Genomic DNA, 22,415 nt, shown 5'->3' on the forward strand with positions numbered 1-22,415 from the left:
GAAATGGGAGTAGAGACTCCTTCCCCCCCCTTTTTTTTAAATTTTGGCAGTACTAGGGTTTGAACTCAGGGCCTACAACCTTGAACCACTCCTCCAGCTCTTTTTTGTGTGATGGGCTTTTTTTCAAGATAGGGTCCCGGAAACTATTTGCCGGAGCTGGTTTCGAACCGAAATACTCCTGATTTCTGCCTCCTGAGTAGCTAGGATTACAGACGTGAGCCACCCGTGGGGGGCTATGGGAGATATTCTTTGTGTGTGTGGTACTGGGTTTGAACTCAGGGCCTCACGCTTGTCAGGCAGGCGCTCTTCCACTTAAGCCACTCTACCATCCCTTATGGAAGATATTCTTAAAGTTGTCGGCTGGAGTTCACTAATGTGGTAAAAACAACTGTTTTACTGGCTGATATACCTGTCAGTGAAATCAACAAATGATTTTCTGGGTGGATGTATGTAGTGAGACCCTGCCTCAAATGAATAAGCAAAAAGTCCTACAATTTTAAGCTATGAAACAGAAGTCTGGAGTCCAGACTAAAACCCTCACCATACATATAGATAAAAAGAACTGGAACTTAGAGGGGCAGAGGTTTGTTCAATGCCACTTAGTTAGTGACAAAACTCAGGTAACGCTAGAACCCAGGTCTGTATTCTGTCAAGCTCTCATTCAAGTCATTTTGGCCTCATATCGCTGTGCAACAACATGCTGGTACCAATTCAGAAGGCAGTGCCCTGCCTACTTGCCATGAAAGCAGTTTTTTCAACCCAACCATACCTATTTATATGTTAATTAGATATTTTCTCTGTAGTTCAGATTCAGTGTCCAAAGTGTTCTACCGGATTAAGTACTGATTCATGGAAATAAAAACATAACTAAAAGCACATTTCCAGGAAGTATACTAGTCGATCACAGTCCTTCCGCAGTCCGCCAGGGGGCAGTCCAGACACTCCCTTTCGGAGCTGAGGCAGAAGCGAGTAATGCAACAGGGAAATTGGCGGAACCTAGAGGCTGAACACTTGCAGTTGTTAGGACTGCTTTGTGAAAAGAACACTTCCGGCCGGTGAGGACGTCTTCCCACGTGTGGTAAAAGAGGCTCCCAAAAACCATGTTTCGATTGGCTACTCTCACAGTGGGAGGCGGGCTTGCGTCGGGGTCACTCTCTCCCATTGGCTGCTGGCTCGGCGGCCGTTTGGAGTGAGGGTAGCACGTTAAATTGAAGGCTGTGCCCACAGACGCGGCACCGGGTTGGCCTCCATCCCAATTCTGGTGCGAGTCACGGGTTTGAGCAGGTCTGGGTCCCCAGGGGATGGATCGCGTGTGGAGTGCGTGGTACGGAAAGTGCGTCAAAGAGAAAGGGTCGTCGCCAGTATGGGCCCAGAGCATCGTGGTTTCCTGGCTCAGCAGGGCCGAGTGGGACCAGGTGACGGTCTATCTGTTTTGTGATGACCATAAGTTGCAGCGGTACGCGCTGAACCGCATCACGGTGTGGAGAAGCAGGTAAGGTGGCGGGCTTAACCTTTTTGCCTGCATGCTGGTGGAGCCTTGCCTCTTCCTTTGTGGAGTTCCTAAAAGGCTCTATTTTCTAGTCTAATAAATTGCCATTCTCCCAAGTGCCTGAGAGAAAGTCAAAGCCAAGCTTTTGTACTAATCCTATTTGTGGATGAAAACTAAGGGGTGTGTCTCAACAATCCTTTTGTCATATCTGTGAGGTTTAACCTTTACCTCCAAAGTGTGACCTCATTTTCTTGGGAGGGGTCCCCGAGGGACCAAAGGGGCTAAAGCCTCCTACAGTGACTTTTCAGATTCTAATTAGGGTGAGTGGGAGAGGGTATTGCTTGAAAAACCATGTTTGAGTGGGGGGTGGGGGAGAATCTCAATCTAGTTGATAAGATTGGGTTGGGGGAAGAGAAACAAGGATATGGGGCTTCTCTAGCTGAATTTTTTGAGAGTTTGAGGGTGAAAAGGGTGTGTTCTCAAGACTGATAGTGTAGCAGTTAGGTGTCCCGTGTACACCCTAGCCAGCTCTTCATGCTCTGTATTAATGTTGGATTCCACAGACATTACGCTATCTCTCCCACCTTGTTTTGTATCTTCATGTACTCTCCAGCCAGTATGTAGTGGGAATATCCTGCAGCAACCAAAATTCTGAGGTAGAGGGTGGACCAATGTAAGGGACCTTTATGATGGTGCTGGACTGTGGCCCTTTAGGTTAGGCAACGAGCTCCCCCTGGCAGTGGCTTCTACTGCTGACCTGATACGCTGTAAGCTCATGGATGTAACTGGTGGCTTGGGCACTGATGAACTTAGACTGCTCTATGGCATGGCATTAGTCAGGTAAGACCTGCATGAGGGTAAGAATGGGGGTTGGCTTTGGGAACTGGAGGGTGGTAAGCATGTGATAAAGCAGAGCTTGGCTTCAGGTGCTACCTGAAGCAAAACAAATATACAAAAAAAAAACAAAAAACAAAACACAGGTTAGTCATGGTTGCTTAAATTGACAGCTTTTGATTCCTTCTGTCAATATATTGCCCCCCCCCTCGCTTCTTTGCAGTGGTGGGGCTCAAGTCCAGGGCATTGCACATGCTAGGCATGTGCTCTATAACTGGGCCTCTTTTCTTCCCATTTCCTGAAAACCTTCTTCCATTTGTCTTTGAATGTCTATATATGGCGGGGGTGGGGGAAGGGGAAGATGATTCAGGCTGGTGATCTCCGTGGGTCTCTTCTAGTTTGTTTTTTTTTCTCTTCCCCATTAACTCCTCACCTAGAGGAATTTTTCTGAATGGTTCATTACCCTTGGCTGTGATTTAATGTGGATTTTTTAACCTTACTCTAATCTATACCTAGTACCACCCTTTTTCCTTTTCTGTCCTTCAAGAACACTGAAAGGTTGCTCAGTTGTGGAAATGAAGACATGGGCTGGGAGTTCCTGATTTGCAAAGTGACTTACAGTGGTTCTAGCTGTGTCATACACATCAGGGGATAAAGATTTATCTCATACTGTTCCCCTTGTCTGTCTTGAGGTCCTCCCTCCTCTTATCATCTGCATCATTTACCTGTGTTTTCCATATCACCTGATATATATTATGATTTAGTGTAATGTGTCATGATTATTTATCCTAGACTGTGTCTTATTCATCTGTTTGGCTTTAGTACAGAGCAGACTAAGTAAATGTTGGAGTGGATGGAACTATGTCCACTCTGGTTGACACTACCCGTAATAACAGGGCAGTCAGTGGAAAGATTGTGGAAATGCAAGGTGTCAGTTAACCAAGCAAGGTATTTTATGTAAACAGTTGTTTTTTGGCTGTGCCACTGATTTTTCCCCTAACTCCAGGTTTGTGAATCTTATCTCGGAGAGGAAGACAAGGTTTTCCAAGCTCCCCCTCAAGTTCCTTGCTCAGGAGGTGCGTATGAAAAAAATGGCCTTGTTTAATTCTTTCTCTCCAGGAGGGCTCTCTAAATGGGGCATTGGGTAAGGGGTGCAAACAGCCAGAGGACTGTATCCCATTGCTACTAGCTATACTCAGCAGAAACTCTAGAGTTTTACCTTCCAATTTTAAAGAAGCAGAATTGCCTCCTTGCTCCTCATAACTTGTATCTCAATGGGCTTGGCCAGCCCTGCTTGCTGGGAGTGACACAGTGAAGCCAAGGAGCCTGAATGTAACACTGGGTAGGGACAGGAAAGAGATGGCAGTCAAAGCACCTACCCTTAGGGTATTTTTCAGTGCGAAAATGCCAGATACTCCTGCCCTGAGTGAGTATGTGAGCTGTGTAGAGGCCCAGAGGGCAGGTGTGTTCTCAGTTATTAAGAGAAACTTCCTGGAGGAGGTGTAAGAAGAAGGGAGGGGTAAAGGGTACCCAGGGAGAGGGAAAGGGCAGAGGGAGGCTGGAGAAGGTAATTGTTAAAGCTCACTCACAGAAATCTCTTTGTTGTAAAAGAATAATAGTTGGTGGTTGGAGGTTGCTTTTTCTGATTTTTAAGACCACCCCCACCAGAACAGTAAAATATAATCAAGAGACCTGGTTTTTAACCTTGACTGGAATCTTCCCTCAGGACCTCAGCTTCTCTATTTGTGAAATGGGAGGGATGGTCAGACTAATTAATCACTGGGTCTCTTCCAGTTTTAATATTTTCTAATTTTTATACTCACTCTCCACCTCCAAACAGGTGAACATTCCAGATTGGATTGTTGAACTTCGCCACAAGTTGACCCACAAGAAAATGCCCCATATAAATGACTGCCGCAGAGGTGAGTCTTCAGAGGGTATAACTATCACACTTAAGCCCAGGGGCCTGGGCTTTGTGGCATTTGAATTAGAGGGATAGGGAGGAGGATCTTACCTGGCATCAGGGCCAGGACTAAGGTGAAACAAGTCAGGTACTCCCTAACCACAAAATTTAAGGGGGTATTAAAAGTTCAGTAATGAAGATAAATAGCATTTTTGGAGGGTGGTCCTAGGGTTTGAACTCAAGGGCTTCACACTTGTCAGGCAAGCACTCTACCACATGATCCATATCCCCAACTGTATATGGAAATTTCAGACTTGGAGCCAAGCTTCTTGCCTAGGGCTTTCCCATAATCACAAGATGGGGCTGGAGGTATAGAAGGCCAGGATCTGTTCATTGCTTGCCTGTTGCTGGTCTTATGGCACTGCTTTCTTTCTCCTCTCCTCTAGGCTGCTACTTTGTCTTGGATTGGCTCCAGAAGACCTACTGGTGCCATCAGCTGGAAAACAGCCTAAGAGACTCCTGGGAATTGGAGGAAGACAAAGTGGACACAGAAGACCAAGAAGAAGATAAGAATACTGTTGATGACATCATAGAACAGAAACCAGAGCCTCAGGACGATGGGAAAGGTGCAGAGTTGGATATCAGGGATGATGGAGACAGTAAAGGCAGTGAAGAGGTGGATTCTCATTGGGAAAAGGCTCTGAAACATAAGGAGTTGTATGGTAGGTGTGCATGGGGATAAAGAGGGGCCCATGAGCTTGGAAGGCTCATGCTTAGGGTTAGCCCTGGTTATTTCCCTGGCTCAGCATTTCCTGTGGGCTGTGGTGAGTTCCAGCTTGAAAAATTACTGTCACAAACCATCTTGGCTGGTTTCCATGATGTAGTGGTTATTATCACAATTGTCTCACAAACCATTTTCCTTGAGCTCTGTGAAGTAGGTGGGGAAGGAATTCTAGGTCTCAGTTTACAACTCAAGAAATGAGGTGAGAGGCTCAGAATCCCAGCAGGAGCTAGGGCTGGGCTGACTACCCTATCTCTCCCCATTCTGTTTTCAGAAAAAGCCCGAGAACTTTTGGTATCTTATGAAGAGGAGCAGTTTAAGGTAAGAAAGTGCCCTTGACCTGGCATGTTCTCTCACCTGCCCCAGCCATTTCTTCCCTCTTGCCAGCTACCTGAGAGAGAAGTCTTGAGAAAGAATTTGAAAGAAAAGTGGCAAAGCATGAGGGAACTTCTCGGAAAGAGAGAGGGGGGAACTAGAAAGGAGACAAGAGTTGCAGAGTTCAATCGGATGATCCTCCACACCGATGGAAGGGAGCAGATGATGAAGTTTGTGGATAATCTACCCTATGGGTGGTAGGGAACTACTGGGAATGGGTAATTGTACAACCCTGAAATTCTGCAGCTAACCAGCAGGTGGGGTCCAAGAGCTTCCCTATATCAGGTCAGCTGGAGGGTGCTATTAGTAGAAAGGGGATCACTTAGTTCAGAAACCATTTAGTTCAACCCTTTCTTTTCATGCAAAGAATTGAAGCTATGGATGAATGAAAGGACAGAACCAATGTTACATATACAGTTAATGATAGAAACAAAATAAGAACTTGGATCTACTGATTCCCTTCCTTCTATAACCCATTACCTCCCCTCATTCCTTACTGTTTGGCCTAAAGGTCTTTGCCCATTTTCAACCAAATGCTCCCATTGGCCATCTCAGTTTTGGGATAGCTGATGATTGGGAGCCACAGGGTCTGGTTATTGTTAGTTGCTGAGCCAGTAGGGGAGTTGTAGGCCCACCCCTGCATGCCCTGTTCTGTCCCCTGAAAGGCAGTGCTGAGTTCCTATGGGAAGGGCTACTGGAGGGTTTGGAGGTGGGTTGCCTGGCTGAATCAGCATTCTAATGGGGTCCTCTTTGCTGGCAGGTGCTGGAGAAATATAGGTATTTACCTCAGGCCGTTAAAGTGTGGAATAACCTCTCCCCACGTGTAGACTGGATCCTGGCAGAGCTCAAGGGCATTATATGGGAGAACAGGTGTGTAACTAGGTAACCAGGGCCTACTTAGGGTAGAGGGTAGCAACCTCATTGAAATTGTTTTCCATATCCTAGCTTGCCAACCTCTGCTATGGGAGATCCCAGTGGAATCTTGACCATCTCCCACACATGGTGACTCTGTCTTCTGTTTTTTAATTTTTTTCTTTTTTATTAGTGTATATTAATTGCACAACGGGGTTTTATTATGATATTTATATAATGCATACAAGGTGCTGTGATCAAATTCACCCCCTCTATTACCCTTTCTTATCCCTCCTTTTTAAAATAATTTTTAATAAGTTTCACTATACACATATGAAGTACTTCGATCATATTCAACCCCCCTTCACCTTCACACTCTCCTTTCACTTTCCTCCCTCTTGCTGGTTCCCACCTCATTTTATACTTGTAATGACCCTGTCTTCTGTATGACCTTATACCCCATTCTTGCCAGCTACCAGGTGGAGTTTACCTACTGTAAGTCACTAGAATGGTTGAAGGTAGTAATGTCCATTGTTATCCATTCCCTGGTTAGCCTCTTTCAGGTGTGATAAGGAGTTCTTGGCAAGTAGGAAAAGCCTGTGAGCCTTAACACCTCACTGCCTAGCCCTTGGGTATTACTGATCCTTTCTTTCAAACAACTGTTGGAGGGTGTCAGTATCCCTTGGGTAGTCGTGGTTGTGGGGATAAAGGAGTAGCTGTTTCAGGTCCCTAGAGACTGTTTATTCCTCTCTCAGTATGGCCATGGGTCTTCTTTTTTTTAAAACCCCAAATAGTGCTCATTTCGGTCAGAGCAGACAAGAAGTATCTTTATGCATTTCTCTCTCCCTTGCTCTTGGGAGGTATTCTGCCTAAATTCAGTTGGGAAGGGCTTTGGGGAACTTTTTACTTAGAGCCTGTGGAAGTGGTCTGGGGGGTATAGCTCAGTGGTAGAGTGCTTGCTTATCATGCATGAGGCCCACCAGAAAAAAAAAAAAAACTCAGGGAGACAATGCTAGACATTACATCTAGGGGAGTTGGAAGGAATCAGATGGAGCAGTGTTAGGTGGTGTAGAAAGCAGAGTAGGCCAGGACAGACCCTGAAGTGTAGGCCGAGATTGCCTCTGTAGTCTTCTCTTCATTCCCAGGATAAGACTAGTTCCAAAGGTATTTTATCAGACTCTATGAATCTAGGCTTCTTGGCTCTACCCTTTAGCAAAGGGGTGGGTGGCAGTTCTCTCAGAAGTTGGAAAAACTATTGTTGTGCCCTACACAGTAGGATCTGTCTAAGTAGTGCTGAGCAGGCATGGAGCAAGTGGGCTGCTTTAAGTGTTCTTCTTTGGGTACTCACCTGAGGAGAAGAGGGATAGATGGAAGGACAAGTACTTTCATATCAAGCGTGGTTAGCTGGATCTGAGTGTGGTGTCAGCTCTCCAGGCATTGGGACATCTTGGAGCTCTTTTCCTCCTTCTGTGCCTGGTCAGCTAGGAGAGGCTCCTTGGGAATCTACTAGCTCTGGAGGAATCAGCTTGCAGTTGCTGGTTTAGGTTGGAGCTAGATGGGAATGAGAGGTTATCCCTATAAGCCAGTTTCTTGAATTCCTCTAACTTTGTTCTGGGTCCTTGGGCATCCCTAGTTATAAGAAGACCTATGAATCATGTTCTGGCAAGCAATCAAGTCCCAAAGGTATCTATTTCTAAGATTTAAAAGAAGGCAGCCACAGAGAAGGGCAGGCATAGAGGACTAGAGAATGGTCATAAGAAAGATTTCAGGAGTTAAATTCTAAAAGCTCTTACCCATGTACCTAAGTATTTTACTCCTTCCTCTGTGGGCCTGGGACTTTTCTTCATTTGTATTTTGAAGTTTGTTCAGCCACTGCTGTCCTTAATTGTGGGCCTTAGAACAAGATGTGTGTTCAGAACCCACTGATCCCAGACTCTGGTCTGGCCCTAGCCTAAGATCCATTTGTCACCTGCCCCATGCTTTGGCCACTTAAGCTTAGCGACATTGGCTGCCTTGGGGCTGTGGGAATAAGTGAGAGTTCTCCGTCAGCTTTAGTTTGCAAAACTGTTGTTCTTTTTTTTTTTTTTTCCAGTGCTGGGGATCAAACCTAGGACCTCATGCATGCTAGACAAGTGCTGTAGTATTGAGCCACACCCCAGCCCTTTCCTCAAGTCATTTCAGCTTTAAGTAACCAGATCAATCCAGCATTTTGGAAATGCCACATTTTTTTTTTGAGACAGGGGTCTCATCACATTGCCTAGGTTAGTCTCAAATTCCTGGGCTCAAGCAGTGCTCCTGCCTTAGCCTCCCAATACTTGGGACTAAAGGTGTGTGCTACCCTGCCTAGGTAAACTTTCTTGTTTCAGGAATGCTGTGCTGGATGCGTTTTTGGATGATGGCTTCCTCATTCCCACATTTGAGCAGTTGGCAGCTTTGCAGATAGAATATAAAGGTAGGATCCTGGGGGCTCATTGCAATTCTAGGGTTCTGTATTTACTGAGTGGGAACACCAGTGGTGGGCTGGGGAGCTCTGGGTGGGAGAATGGAAGTCCCTTAGCCTTCCTGGCTGAGGAGGACAGGTAGCCCTGCTGACATGCAGTTGGACTGTCCTTAGATGGCCCGGAATTGGTTAGGGTGGTGTGGGGAGGGTAGGGTGGGAAAGTCTTAACACCATTATTGTGCCATGTTAATTGTGATTTAGTCACTAGCTAGAGCGCTAGAACAGCAGCACTGGAAGGGCCTTATGAGGTCATCTAGCTCAACATCCTCATATTACAGATGATCATACTGAGGTCCAGAAAGGGGAAAGTACTGGCCCAAAGTCACACAGTGAGTTACTGATAAAGCTAAAGCTAGAACCAGAGCTCTTTTTCCTTTTTATTTTGAGTCAGTTGTTGGTTTCTAGACACTAACTGGTTTCTCTTTCCCTGCTGTTCTGCTGTCTTCTTTCCTCCCATTCTGCGGTGGCAACCCTGTTGGTGGTGGGGCTCGCGCGTGCATCTTCTCTCTCTTGCTTGCTTTTGTGCTCTCTCTCTCTTTCTCTCTCATTTTCTTGCTCCAATTGCCCTCCCCTTCTGTCAACGGGTATCCCTCACAAACCAGAAAACATGGATTTGGATGACGTCTTGGTGCCAAAGCCGTTCTCTCAGTTCTGGCAGCCCCTGCTCAGGGGCCTGCACTCCCAGACCTTCACACAGGCCCTGCTGGAGAGGATGTTCTCTGAGCTGCCATCCTTGGGAGACAGTGGGATCCGGCCCACCTACATCCTTAGATGGACCATTGAACTGATCGTGGCCAACACCAAGACTGGTGAGGGAGACCAGCCCTAGCCCCAGGGCCTAAGGCAGCCCAGGCAGGAGCATCTGCCACTGTCCTCAGCTCTCTGTTGAAAAGCACCAGGCAGACACCTCCCTAACTGAAGGTTTAGGTTTGCCCAAGAGGGTTCTGCAGCCAGCAGTGGACAGATCTCCCTCTTCCTTTTTCTTCTCAGAGCCATCTAAACTGGGCCGGGGCAAAGCACCCTGAATGCTTTGAGCAGTTGGGAGGTATAGGGTGGGGAAACTGGTGGGGTGGGGGGAGGATGGGAAGGGAGGGATAGAGCCAAACTTTTTGAGGTGAAAGATTGGGTGGGGGGCTCATGGGTTTCTTTTCCTCAGTGTCCTTCTTCTTTCTCTCAGGACGGAATGCTCGCCAATTTTCTGCAAGCCAGTATGAAGCAAGAAGGAGCTGGAGACTTTTCAACTGCTCCACCTCCCTTGACTGGCCCCAGGTGGTTGAGTCCTGCTTGGGCTCACCTTGCTGGGCTAGCCCCCAACTCCTTCAGCTGTAAGTCTTTTGAATTCCATCTGGTAAGAGAGTGAGGCCCTGGAAGCCTTGGGGCCACACAGCCCTAGACTGGCCAAGTTGGAAGGCCCTTTTGAGGACATCTAGTCCAGTCCCCCTCCCATTGCAGATGGGAGAGCTGAGTCCAGAGAGGGGAGGGGTAGGGTATTTTTGCCTGAGATCATTCAGCTTAAGACTTGGCTGAACTGAGTCCAGCATGAGAATGCTTAGCACAGTGGCCTACACAGAGTAAGTGCACAATAAATGGTAGCTGCTGTTTATTATTGAACCCAGGTCTTCTGACTCTAAGCCTAGTGCTATCTCCTCTATTATCTTCCCAAAATATATAGTTGCTCAACAACTGACAGTGGCTCCCTATTGCCTTCCTGGTAAAGTGAAGGCTTCCTAGTCTGACATTCAAAGTTCTTTCTGATTCTGGCCCTACCTATCCTGGTAACCATATCTCCTTCAAGTCCCCTTTACCCACACCACTCTGGGTTCTGTGGTCAAACGGAATATTGCACTGGTTCCTGTAAATATCTGTGGTTGTCTCCCTTTCTTTTTCTCGTCATTTCCTGACACCCCAACCACATCCCTCATTCTCATGGACGCCATCAGCACCCAATTGATTCTCTTTCTACTTTCTGGAATAATACCTGTTTCATTTGGGCGATCCATCTGACACTCTAGCTCCTCAACCCAGTGATTTTTCAGTCTCCACTACACCCAGCAGCCCATTTCCATGTCTCAGAGCTGTTCCACCTCTGAAAGCTGACATCCTAGCATCCCACTCGGTGACCACAACCTCTTGTCTTTCTGCTTATCATCCTCGCATCCCATGACACCTGCTCTTTGCCTGCACTCAAACCTCCCATCCTCTTTCCCTCTCCCTCCATTTCCTCCTCCCTCTACCTTGCTTTTCCCTAGACCTGTCTGTGCTTGATCACTTCAGTCACTCATCAGCACCCTCAGATCTGCTCATCCTTTGGCTGTGTCTGACTTGCAAACCCCCAAGCTGGGATTGATCCTCCCCACTCTGCTTCCCCTGCTCCTCAGCCTGGGTAGCTGAGCTCTGCTGGAGAAAACCACATAGCCCTGCGGATTGCTGCCACTGCAGAGGTATGATGTTTAATCTCGGGCCAGGCCTCAGTTCTGCTTGTCTGAACTTTTACTTGTTTTCTGACCACTTTCTCTCCTGTTCCCTGACTATTCTAAACCCTTATCACTCACCTCAAGCCCCCCCCCCATTTCACCCTAGCTTCCTCAAGCACATGGAGGCATCCAACAGGGCCCCCTCGACCTGAGGTCCAGCCCTCGTGAACTGATCTGCGGCTGCAGTCAACCTTCTCGCCAGTCTCAGGATGAGGTGGCCTTAACCTGCCTCAAAGCCTGCTCCTCCACCTGTGCTCTGGAGCCACCTCTGCCAGCATCACTGGGGCCTCACTCCAGCCTCTCCCTTGCTCTGCTGGCTCTGGCTCTTGCTCTTCAACTTATGAATGTGTCTGAGTTTTTCTCATCTTAAAACAAAACGAAACAAACAATAATAACCACAACACAAGCAAATCTGCTTTGACCTTGAATCCCTTTGTTGGGTTATCACCAGCTTAGCACTCCTTCCCCTCCCATCTCAAAAGAGCAGTCTTCACTCAGTAGTCTCAGTTTCCTCACTACCCTCTTACTCAACCTGCTGCAATTTGGTGTTCACCCCTAGAACTGCTTTGGTCTAATTACCAAATCCAGGGACCCATTTCAGTCTCTGTGTCTGTAGCATTAATGCTGTTTATCACTCCCTCCTAGAAAATGCCTGTGCTCATTGCTATTTCCTATGAACTGCCAAGGCCTAAATCTCCTTAACCCAGCTTTCCCCCCATAATTCAGCCTTCTGTACTCAACTGCATGCCAAACTTCTCCCCTTGGATGGCCCATAGGCACCCTATTGTGACCAAGAGAGAATTGGTCATCTTAATCCCCATCCCAACCCCAAAGTGATCTTCCTCCTCCTTTGTTCCCAATCTCACTTGGTGGTGGTACCATCTACCCTGTCCTGTTGACTCCTGAGTACTTCCCAAATCTGAGATTTTTGTGTTGCTGTGTCTACTCCCATAGTGTCTCCTTCCCTGTACCAGACTAGGCTTTTCAAGGACAAGGGCTATGCATTAATTATCTGTGCCTCAGCACACCACACAAATGTAGGCCTCAGCGAATGTCATCAAAGTGAACTGTGCTCTGCTGTCTCCTTGGTAGCAGCACTGTCCTTGGTGGGAGCTGACCCAGTGACTGAGGGATGAATGAAGTGGGAGACTGGATGCCAAAACCCTCTTAGTCCCCTGATCACCTTTTTCAGTACAAAGTTCTTTCTTGAATCCTTATGGCATTTGGAGCACAGTAGTTTTTATAGGATTTTAAAAAAGTGACCTCATAGACAATCTCAGCCAAATCTCCTCTAGGAGATGAGTGTGAACCAAACAGCCTCACTGCCAGATGTGTGTGCTCTAGACTAGAACCGACAAAGATGGGTGGGAAACTGGGAGGAGAGCCAAAAGGGATTGGCGGAGTCAGGATGGAGCATCAAAGAGGCATTTGAGCAGTTCAAGTAGGGAAAATAAAGGAAGTTTCAAAGTACAGAAGGAACATAGTGTATGTACTGGTGAGAGGGAGTGAAAAGAGCAGCATGGAGAGGTTTGGATAGGTGGCCTTCAAGGTACTTTCCAATCCTAAGCGCCTGCAGAATGGAAGCTGCTGGTCTTGGAGAAGTCTGGACCACAGAGATCTTCTCCCAACCCAAGCATGCCAGAGGGATGCGACACATGCCAGCAGTAACAGCGGCTCACTTGGGTACGATTCCTTGTGCACAGATCTTGCCTTCCCCAGATAATCAGTTAATTTAGACCTAATCACCCCATTACCCAGAGTGGGAATTAGAGGGTAGGGGGGATGTGCCCAGGTATGCTGCAAGTCAGCTGGGGCCAGAATCCAGGAAGTCCTTAGTCCTGTGCTCTTCAGTAATGTTCCACTAGATCGTACTATTTCAGAAGGCATCCATTATTAGATGGATACAGAACTTGGCTTTTGTTTTTCCCAGAGAAAAAAATAAAAGATGCCACTGGCAATTAAGTGTCAGGCATGGTGCTGTGGTTTTTTGCACAGGTTATTTCATTTAATTTGACATAGCAATCTTGGGAGGTGGAAGTATGATACCTTTCTTTGACAGATAAGACATTGAGGGTCTGAGGAATGAAGTGGCTTATCCAAAAATCACATGGTTTGTTGACAGTGGGATAGCGATCTGGGCCTGGGTCCCGTGAGTCCAAAGTCCACCTGCTTTATATCATCCTGAGTCCCTGATCTCAGTCCTGAGCAGTGAGTAGGCACACTTGTGGAAAGAGGTACATTTACAGTGCCTATCACCCCTGCACCTTAGTGGGCAGGCTAGACAGCTGGAGGTAGCAGGTGGGTAATAATAAATAGCGCTGATAAGGCATCTTGCCAGGATCAAGTGCCTGAGAATATTTATTATTAATCATGCTAATGGGCCACTTGGAATATGAAATTAACCCCACAGAGAGGATCTCCCAGTTGAGTCACCAGCCCCCATTCCTACCCCCACAGATTCGTGACCATGCATATGTGTCCAAACTGCATGCCCAAGGGAGAACACAGCCTGCTGGGTGTACAGTCCCTCCCTGCACCAGGCACAGTGCATGCTCATGCATGCTCATACACCTAGAAGGACATTCCCCATCCCTCCACCCTGCCTGTGGGTCCAGCAGTGCCAAGTGCCTGATAGGTGCCAGGTTTTAGGTGAGGCTCCCTGAGGTGTGCTCGCCTTCTTCCTCCCCAGAAGCTCTTTATCTGTTGGAGCGGTAGTTTTGCTGTTAGCGCCGTCTTTTGTGTGCACAATATCATCATGTTTAATTCTCTGTCTGACCCTTGCCATTGGTCACCAAGCCCTGCTCTCTGTCTGTCTGTCCTTCACAGCTTCCCTCCCTCCCATCTCCGCTGTCAGTGTCATATGTCAGCCCTCTCTGACTCTGGCCTGAGCTGTCCCAACAGGCTCCTCCTCCAGGCTGCCTCCAAGGTGCCCTGCCCAGGCCATCTCTACATGGCCATCCTCCCCATGGTCACCATGGTGATCTTTATAAACTTCAACTTTCACCCATGCTCATAGCTGGCAGGTGACCCACACCCCAACACACACACTTCCCTTCCCGGCCTTCTCTTCCTCCCACGGCTCCTCAGCACAGGCCTTGCCCTCTAGCCAGGCTACTCTCACCACATGCAACAAGGAACAGCTTGCTCTTGTCTCTGGTCCTCCTGGGCCTCACCTGTACAAAGTCCTCCCTCATCTCCCTCCTTGTGCTCTTTGTCTCCTCCCAGCTCCTGTAGTGCCCACAGTCGGTCCACAGTGCTCATTGGGCCTTCCTTTCACATCCTGCTTTGTCTTGTCAATTGCTGCTTTTTTATTTCTTTTCCTCCATTCCAGGCTGGGCTGTAGCTGCTTCCATAAAGAGATTACACATTGTGTTCTATGCAGAAGGAGCCCAGCACACTTCCAGGCATATCGTTGGAGCTCTGGACAGATTGCTCAGCTAGGCCCTGAGGGAAGAGGGATCTGCCATTCTCATTTCCAGCCCTGTAGGCCTATTGGCTAGTTTGTGTATCTATGTAGTGTTTCAGTGCAGACTAATGGCTATCATTTATTGCATGCCCACTATGTGCCAGGCACTGTGCCAGGCATTCTATGAATTTTCTTATTTCCTCATCCCAAGAACTCTAGGAATTAGGTATTATTATTGTCCTCATTTTAATATGAGAATGGAAATGAGATGAACCACAGAGCTTGTTCAGGGTCCTTGGTCTTTATGTTTTTACATTCTTTCTGCCTTACTCTACTGCCTTTGAGAGGCAGGTATGGAAGCTCAGAGAACGCATTCAAACCTTGGAGTGTTGGGATATGAAATGACTTGAGATTTTTAAATCTTTCCTACCCCATCCCTCCGTTTGCTTAGCGTCTTCAAAGCCATGGGACAGGTCCTGCCAGACGGGGAGCAGGAGAAGCTGCTGCGCATCTGTTCCATTTATACTCAGAATGGAGAAAACAGTTTGGCAAAGGAGGGATCAGAGGCCCCTCCTACTGGAAAATGCCCATTCACACTGGACAGCCTGTACTGGGGTCTCAAACCAGCTGGCTCCAATTGTGGGTCTGAAGAAAAGGCCCAGCAGCAGGAGGCGCATGACATCCTTAATGATGTGAAGCATGAAGAGAAGGAGGAGAAAATGGTTCTGCAAGACCAGATGGAGGAGGAAGAGGAAGAAGAAAATGATGACCTGGAAGAAGAAGAGGAGGATGAAGGCGATGACGATGAAGATGATGACGATGATGAAGACGACGACGACGACGACGACGACGACGATGACGATGATGGCGATGATGGTGGCGGTGAAGAGGAAGACAGAATGGAAGTGGGCCTTTTTTCTACTGTGCAGGAGTCTCCCACTGTCGAGAGAGCCAGGCTCCTGGCCCAGAAAAGAGAAGCTTTGCAGGGCTCTGTATGGCAAGTTAGCTCAGGTAAGGAATCTGATACCCACTTTCTCCCCTCACTGATATCTTCTCTCTCTGGCTCTTCCTGTCCTCCCCCCCTCCCCAGACCAGGTTTTAGGGCTTTGAACTTGTAATCCTCTTGCCTTACCCTCCTAAGTGCTGGGATTATAGGCATGTACTACCATGCTTGCTTCATTTATTTTTTAGGTAGAGTCTCACTGTGTTGCCCAGGCAGTCTTAAACTGGTAGGCTTAAATGATATCCTCCTGTCTCAGCCTCCCAAAGTGGTGGGACTATAGGTGCCTGCCACTATGCTCTGATTCTGGCTGGTTCTTGAGGCTTCCCTTCACTCTAGCCAGGGGCAGGGGGTGGTGCAGCCAGGTACATGGATGACAGGTGGCTTCCCTCCCTTTTAGGATGGACTATGTGAGTGCCAGGGACCACTGTCAGGCGGTTTCATGTAGAGAGCACATTCATAGGGGATGGTGTAGGTGTGGGCCCCAGGCAGGAGAAAGCTATAGAAGCTACAGGCAGATGTGTATATGTATATGATTCTGCACATGTTTTCCTGTACAGCAAAAGTGTTTTTTTATATACACATGAAGGTTGGCTAGTGGTAAGACAGGATTTTACTGTGTGTGTGAGAACAAACTCGGGGCATTGATTCAGAGAAACTGGAAGTGAGATCAGAAGAGTGAATAAAAAATGGTGTGGATTTTAGGTGTTCACATAAGTTCATGAGCCCAAACTGGGGGTGCCGGGAGGGTTGGTGATGGGGAGTGGGAGCCCACATCTGCTCCTCTGAGGGTAATTTTTTGAATGCTTTCATTAAGGCTTGGGAGCAGGAACCTCAAGGAAGGCAGCCCCAGAAATAGTAGAATAGTTTGGCATGTGTGGGCATCACCCTAGAGGCATGGTCTGGCCTGTGTGCTAAAGCCTGTAAAAGGGAAAGAAAACAGCTGAGTCTGGTAGAGAGCAAGGTGGAAACAGAGGGCTGTCAGTGAATGAGCTCATGGAGAGAAGCGTAGCCTTTGCTCTTAAGTGGACAGGTATGGAATGGCTGGAGCATAAAGGCCGGGATGGGAGTGCTAGGGGTGGGTGAACGTATTTGTGTGTATGCGTGTATAAGTGTGTGTTTGTACCTGCTAAGTAAATTGGCACAGTGATAGAGAAATCTCTTAGGGCAAGGAAGGCTGTATTTGGGGTAGGGATTCTTTGTACATAGCAAAAGGGAAGAGCAATGGTACTGGAAGAACTATGTATCCGTGTGAGTGTAATGTAAGAAAGAGAAAAGGGGCAAGTAAGGAGAAGTCACTGTGAAGCAGACAGTAGTGCAGCTATGTGTACATACATTTGTGGTCATCTGTGTTTTCCAAAGAAGAGGCAAAGTCATTGAGACCCATGCTAAGAGGTATCTGTAAGAAGGAAAGAAGTGACAGCAATGAAAGATGGGAGCATCTGAATGGGCATGGGAACAGGCCCATTCAGAAATGGCCTGTGTGTGCTGTCACTGAGGAGAGGCGTACAAAAGTGTTGGACTAAAGAGGCAAAAATAGTAATATATAGTCAGGTTTGGGGATTTTCACAATGTCAGGTCAGTGCCAGACAGAGCCCCTGGGGGTGACCCCTGTGAGGGATGGTATCTTTGTATCATAGGGCAATGAGGGATATTAAGATAGACATAACTGCCTGTAAGAGCCAGAGGTAGAGAGATGAGCAGGCAGAGGCAGAATGGTTCTTCGGGTGTGTGTGTGTGTGTGTGTGTGTGTGTGTGTGTGTGTGTGTGTTTCTGAGGACAAAACTCTCTGCCACTGAGCTACACCCCAGTCCATCTTTTTCCAATTTTAGAAAATTTTATTTTGGTGGCACTGGGGTTTGAACTCAGGCCTCATGCTTGACAGGCAGGTGCTCTTACCACTTGAGTCATTCCACCAGCCTCATTTCTAAATTGACATAGTAGTTTTACATATTTATGGGGTACAGGGTGATAATTTGATACATATATATATAAAACACATTTTGAGGGGTTTCTCTATGGGTTACATAAAATGGTGGTTCAAGGTTGATACTTCACAGAACTCCAGGGGCATTATGACAGGGAGAATTGTTTGAGTACCAGAGAAATTCGGGTTGCCAGAAGCAGAATCTATATGGAGGAGCTCACTAGTGAAGGCTTCTCTTGACAACATTGGATGCATTTGTGTAAGTATGGGGATGAGGGATTTAGTATGACACTGTGTGGGGGGTGTTGAAATGATGAAACAGAGAAGAATAGGGAATGCCTGGTATGTTCCATGCCAAAGTGGAGTATCTATGTGTGAATGTCTGTGTGTGTTGGGGGGAGACTATGGGTTGTGAACTAGGAAAGACTAGGTGTGAAATATTTCCCTCTCCCCACCTTGTTATATTGTTCCTTCATGGTTTGTGTACACGTGTGTAGGGAGATAGGGACATGAGGATTTCTGAGTTTTGTACTTGTGAATGAATGAATGGTGTTGGAGGCAGGAATTAAAATGGGGAACATTCACCGAATGGAGGTATTTGTGCTTCTGTGTATTTACTTGGGAAATGGGATATGTGGGACTGCCCTTCCCTGGAAAAGGGATCTTTGTGTGTACATCTGGGAACATGAAGACCTGGCAGGGGGCATGGGGAACATGTTACCCCTGAGATAGTGTCTATTCTGAAGTGGGTACAGTGGGTGTGTGTATCTCCCCAGGCAAGGCCACTAAGAGAGGATGTGGCATTCAAATATATCAGAGAGGTTATATGTAGATGTGTTAGGAAATTTAGGTCTTTTAGATACTCTGAGGTACTGGTGGATTTGGAGAGCAGATACTGTAGGAATTCTGGGACCCCCAGGATAGACATGGGGTGAGGGGTTCAGCCAGTGATACATCCAGGTTTGAAGATGGCTGTGTCTATGTGGAGACCTGCCTGAGAAAGTATAAGAGTGGAAAAGGAGCAAAAATGTCTGTAGCTTTGTGCTTTTATGTGTGTATGTAAACACACAGAGGGCAAGAAGGGTTCATAAGGAATATGTAGTGGAGTCTGGAGAGCTAAAGTAGAGAGGTATTCATGAGAAGTAGTAATAGCAAAGAGCGAGGCTGGAAGTATGCAGAGTCCATGACAAAATGAGCTAAGTGGGTTAGGTGGGTGGACAGGTTGGGTGGTCCTGTGCACCAATTGGAGAATCAGCTCATTCACCCACTCTTGCCGCTTCTCTTTATTCCACAGAAGACGTTCGATGGGACACATTCCCCTTAGGTCGTATGCCAGGTCAGACCCAGGACCCAGCAGAGCTTATGCTAGAGAATTATGACACCATGTATCTTTTGGACCAGCCTGTGCTAGAGCAGCGGTTGAACCCCCAAAAGTCCAAGACTGGGTGAGTGCTCATGGCAGCAGGATTTCTCACCCCCTTTGTCTGCTACCTGTGGGAAGGAGAGAAGGAGACAAAGTGGGGTGGGTGGATAGGTGGCTGGGCCCTTGACAGGACTCCCTGCCCCTAGTATGGGGAGCCAGTAAAGTAGCCACACAGAGCTGACTTGGCACCCCTGCAGATTGAGTCCAGTTTGTGTGTGTAGTTGGATGTGTGTGTGTGTGCTCATGCACGTGCATTTTGGGAGGAGAGGGATCCATAGTTTTCAATCCTTTAAAGGGTCCACCACTCCTAAAAGGTCAAGAACAGATGCTTTAACCCAGCTTCCTTCTGTTCCTGAAGAGAAAAACTGAGGCCCAGAAAGGGGAAGGGATTTGTCCATAGGTGCACAGAATAATCAGTAGGCCTCCCCGCACTGTCCAGGCATCTTGGTAGCAAGGTCTGCGCAGGGCTCCATGCTCTCTCTCGAAACTCGCCTTTGGATCACAGGCGTGAGAGCCCTTGGGTCATCAGGGAGCCAGGAACCAAGCAGCCCTTGCTGAAGGGCTATGCTGGTAACACAAAGGAGCCCGACCAGAGGGCCTGTACATTCCGGAATGCTGGGCCATTGTGACCAGGAGAATCCTGTGAGTACCAGGGAGAGACCTCTGTGGGCCCCTGAAATTGAGAGTCCATTCCTGTACTGTTTGCCTACTCCTTGGGAATTGAGTTGAGCCTCTCTTCATCTGGGCATTCTGGGAGAGGGCTGTAGACGTAGGGGCCCCAGAAGTAGGCCAGGCCTCTTCAGACTCTGTGTCTGAGGCCAAGGGGTGGCAGGCCTCTTGGAGAAAATAGGAGGTAGCTGGGGAAGCCAGTTGGGAGTGGGGAATCACATGTCTGAGAGGCCACTTCTCTGTGCAGCCCCAACCAGGCTGGCGTTTGGGTAAGGCTAGCTTGATGAGAACCAGGATATCAAGGGTGAAGTATAGACAGGTGGAACTGTTAAATCAAGAGGGAAGCTAATGTGAACCAGTTCCTACACCTCCTATGGTAGTGAGCCTTCCTCTGCTGGAGTAGTGATGCCCACCCCTGCTTCTTGCCTCAGCTCCACCCATGACTTGGCTATGTGGCCTTGGGCAAGTCCTTTCTCATCTCTGGACCTCAGTTTCATTATCTGTAAAGTTGTGGGTGATGGGAGGGGATGGGACTAGATCATCTCTAAGGGTTTTTTCAGCTGCAATAGTATAATCATGGATCTGCCTGAGGGGGAGGATGATGGCTTTGCTCTCAGCTGTCACCTCATCCAACTGGAAGGACCTTTGACCTGCAGGAAGCAGGGGAAGCAAGAGTGTTTTGAGCTGGGCCAGGGAGAGGAAGGGGATTGTCTCCTTCACTGTCTTAAAATGGTGGGAGTGTAGCTGGGCCTATTCCTACAGTCCAAGCCTGGCCTTGGGCCCCTTAACCAGCTATTAGATGTGGGAGGGATCCAGGCTAGAGTTCTCTGGGTCCCCAAGCTCTAGGGCCTTGAAAGGAGGCCCTGTTAAGACAGCTACTCTCAATATCTTACTTGGGGGCTGGGTGGTATGTAACCCCCTCCCTTGTCTCAACCCAAACAGCTCTGCATGAGCTTTAATCTGGTTTATGTACTGGGTCTCTACATAATGCGTCATTTGAAAAGTTCCACTCTTCCTTCCCTCTTTCCCTAAACTGGGGGAAGGGCAGAGCTACCCACTGGGGCCCACTTGAAATCTCTGCTCAGAGTTGCTCCGTTCTCTTCTTTATATAGCTGGCAGGAGGGTGGGTCCTTCCCACAGATATATATCAAGCACTCTTAGCTCCTCCAGAGCCTAGAGCCGTCTCCTTCCCTGACTGACTCCCCACACTCTCTCTACAGCACCCTGGGCCTAAGCTGTGGTAGCAGCAGTGGCAACTGCACCAACAGCAGCAGCAACTTCGAGGGCCTTCTCTGGAACCAGGGGCAGCTGTATGGGCTCAAAACTGGCCTGCAGCTCTTCTGATGGCTGTTCTGCTGCAAGCGTTCATCCAGCCCTGCCTGTGCAACAGCCCAGCCCAGAGTACACCTGCTCTCCATGTTACAACCTGGGAGACAGCCCGGATCAACCACATCCAACACAGAGGAATTTTGAATATTTTTTCCTTTTTTGAAAGCTAATAAACAGGCAACTGTTGTTTTGGTGTTTGTGAACTAAGGGGGTGTGTACTGGGAAAAGCAGTGTAGCTCTCCCTTTACCTTGAGGGCTCCAAAGAAGGTGGGATGGTAACAAGGCTTTGAGTAGGAGCCGAGTCCTGAGGCCCCTTTGGTCTACTGGCTTTGATTGCTCCTACAGCCAGACTCTACACCTTCTGCCTGGCTCTTCAAATCACTTCTGCACCCCTCAGCTGTAGTATAGGGTTAGCTCAATTGAAGCCTCAGGCCCCAAAGGAAAGGCATTGCTGGCCATAGATCCTAGCCAGCAACCAAGGTATGTGTGTGTGATTGGGGAGCGGGTAAGGTAGAGCATTGCTCAGAGTTTCCTGGACAGTGGGAAGATGACCCAGGGTTTCCTCCTTATCTCCTTGCCTGCCATCATTGGTAGGTATCAAACAGTAACTGGAAGCCAGAGATAAGCCTTTGTAACTTCTCTCCTTTGGTTTAGAAAAGATAGTGTACTTTCCTGAAGTGGATATTGATGTCAAGAGAAACTGTGTGTGTGTGTGTTTTTTTTTTTTTTTGGTGGCACTGGGGTTTGAACTCAGGGCCTCATGCTAACTAGCCAGGTGCTCTTCATTGCTTGAGCCACTCTGCCAGCCCTTTTTTGTGATGGGTTTTTTTTGAGATAGGGTCTCTCAAACTATTTGCATGGGGTTGGTTGGCTTCAAACCAGGATCCTCCTGATTTCTGCCTCCCAGGTAGCTAGGATTATAGGCATGAGCAACCAGCACCTGGCCAGAGGGAAATGTCTTAAGGACTGACCCACAGTCCCTTTTCTGGGGGTCCCCCAATCCTCTCAGATACCTCACCTCAGAGTACCTACCTGTGGCAGCCCTTAGCTGCCAAGAGATAATGGCAAAACCTTTCAGCCTGGTGAGGAAGGACAAAGTTACCCTGATGCCTCTGCTAAATACCTTAGGGAATTTCTGCAAGTGGTTGTGTCAAGAAATGACTGGAGGAAAAGACTTATGCTATAAAAATGCCAAGGAGGAATTTGGTGGAAATGCTGTGCCAGAACTTATTCAAGATAAGTCTTTTCCTCATTCTCTTGTTCTGGGGATGTAACCCAGAGCCTCAGGCAGGCTAGGCAAGTACTCTACCATGGAGCTATAGCCCCCAGCCCCCACAATCAAGGGTTCTAACTTAAGTTAGGACTTCTAGGGAATCCATAACATCTGAAAGGATATACTAAATATCTTGGTGGAAATGTGTATGTGTATGTCATGTTTCTAGGGAGCGAGTCC

At 47.8% G+C, this 22,415-nt stretch overlaps 1 protein-coding gene and 1 non-coding gene across 7 annotated transcripts; one reads left to right on the forward strand and one right to left on the reverse strand.

Annotated features, from left to right (window-relative positions):
* The first annotated feature begins 1,156 nt into the window (after nucleotides 1-1,156).
* On the forward strand, nucleotides 1,157-21,148 carry Las1l (LAS1 like ribosome biogenesis factor). 6 transcript variants are annotated; one of them, XM_074064337.1, is made up of 15 exons: nucleotides 1,158-1,492; nucleotides 2,204-2,329; nucleotides 3,330-3,399; nucleotides 4,164-4,245; nucleotides 4,673-4,948; nucleotides 5,282-5,328; nucleotides 6,143-6,252; nucleotides 8,601-8,686; nucleotides 9,013-9,063; nucleotides 9,337-9,543; nucleotides 9,912-10,059; nucleotides 15,066-15,625; nucleotides 18,836-18,986; nucleotides 19,404-19,606; nucleotides 20,854-21,148. In XM_074064337.1, exons 1-14 carry the CDS (start codon nucleotides 1,302-1,304, stop codon nucleotides 19,591-19,593), a joined length of 2,295 nt encoding a protein of 764 aa, XP_073920438.1. In that variant the 5' UTR covers nucleotides 1,158-1,301; the 3' UTR covers nucleotides 19,594-19,606; nucleotides 20,854-21,148. The 6 variants fall into 6 exon arrangements, with proteins under 6 accessions (XP_020007884.1, XP_073920438.1, XP_073920441.1 ...); XM_074064340.1 differs by having other exon boundaries at nucleotides 19,470-19,606; XM_074064339.1 differs by lacking the exon at nucleotides 19,404-19,606 and having other exon boundaries at nucleotides 1,159-1,492.
* Nucleotides 17,459-17,531, reverse strand: Trnad-guc (transfer RNA aspartic acid (anticodon GUC)). The gene has a single exon. It is a non-coding gene; the product is annotated as a tRNA-Asp (tRNA).
* Nucleotides 21,149-22,415: the final 1,267 nt, after the last annotated feature.

The sequence above is a fragment of the Castor canadensis genome, chromosome X, assembly GCF_047511655.1.
Source record: "Castor canadensis chromosome X, mCasCan1.hap1v2, whole genome shotgun sequence".
NCBI classification, from domain to species: domain Eukaryota; kingdom Metazoa; phylum Chordata; class Mammalia; order Rodentia; family Castoridae; genus Castor; species Castor canadensis.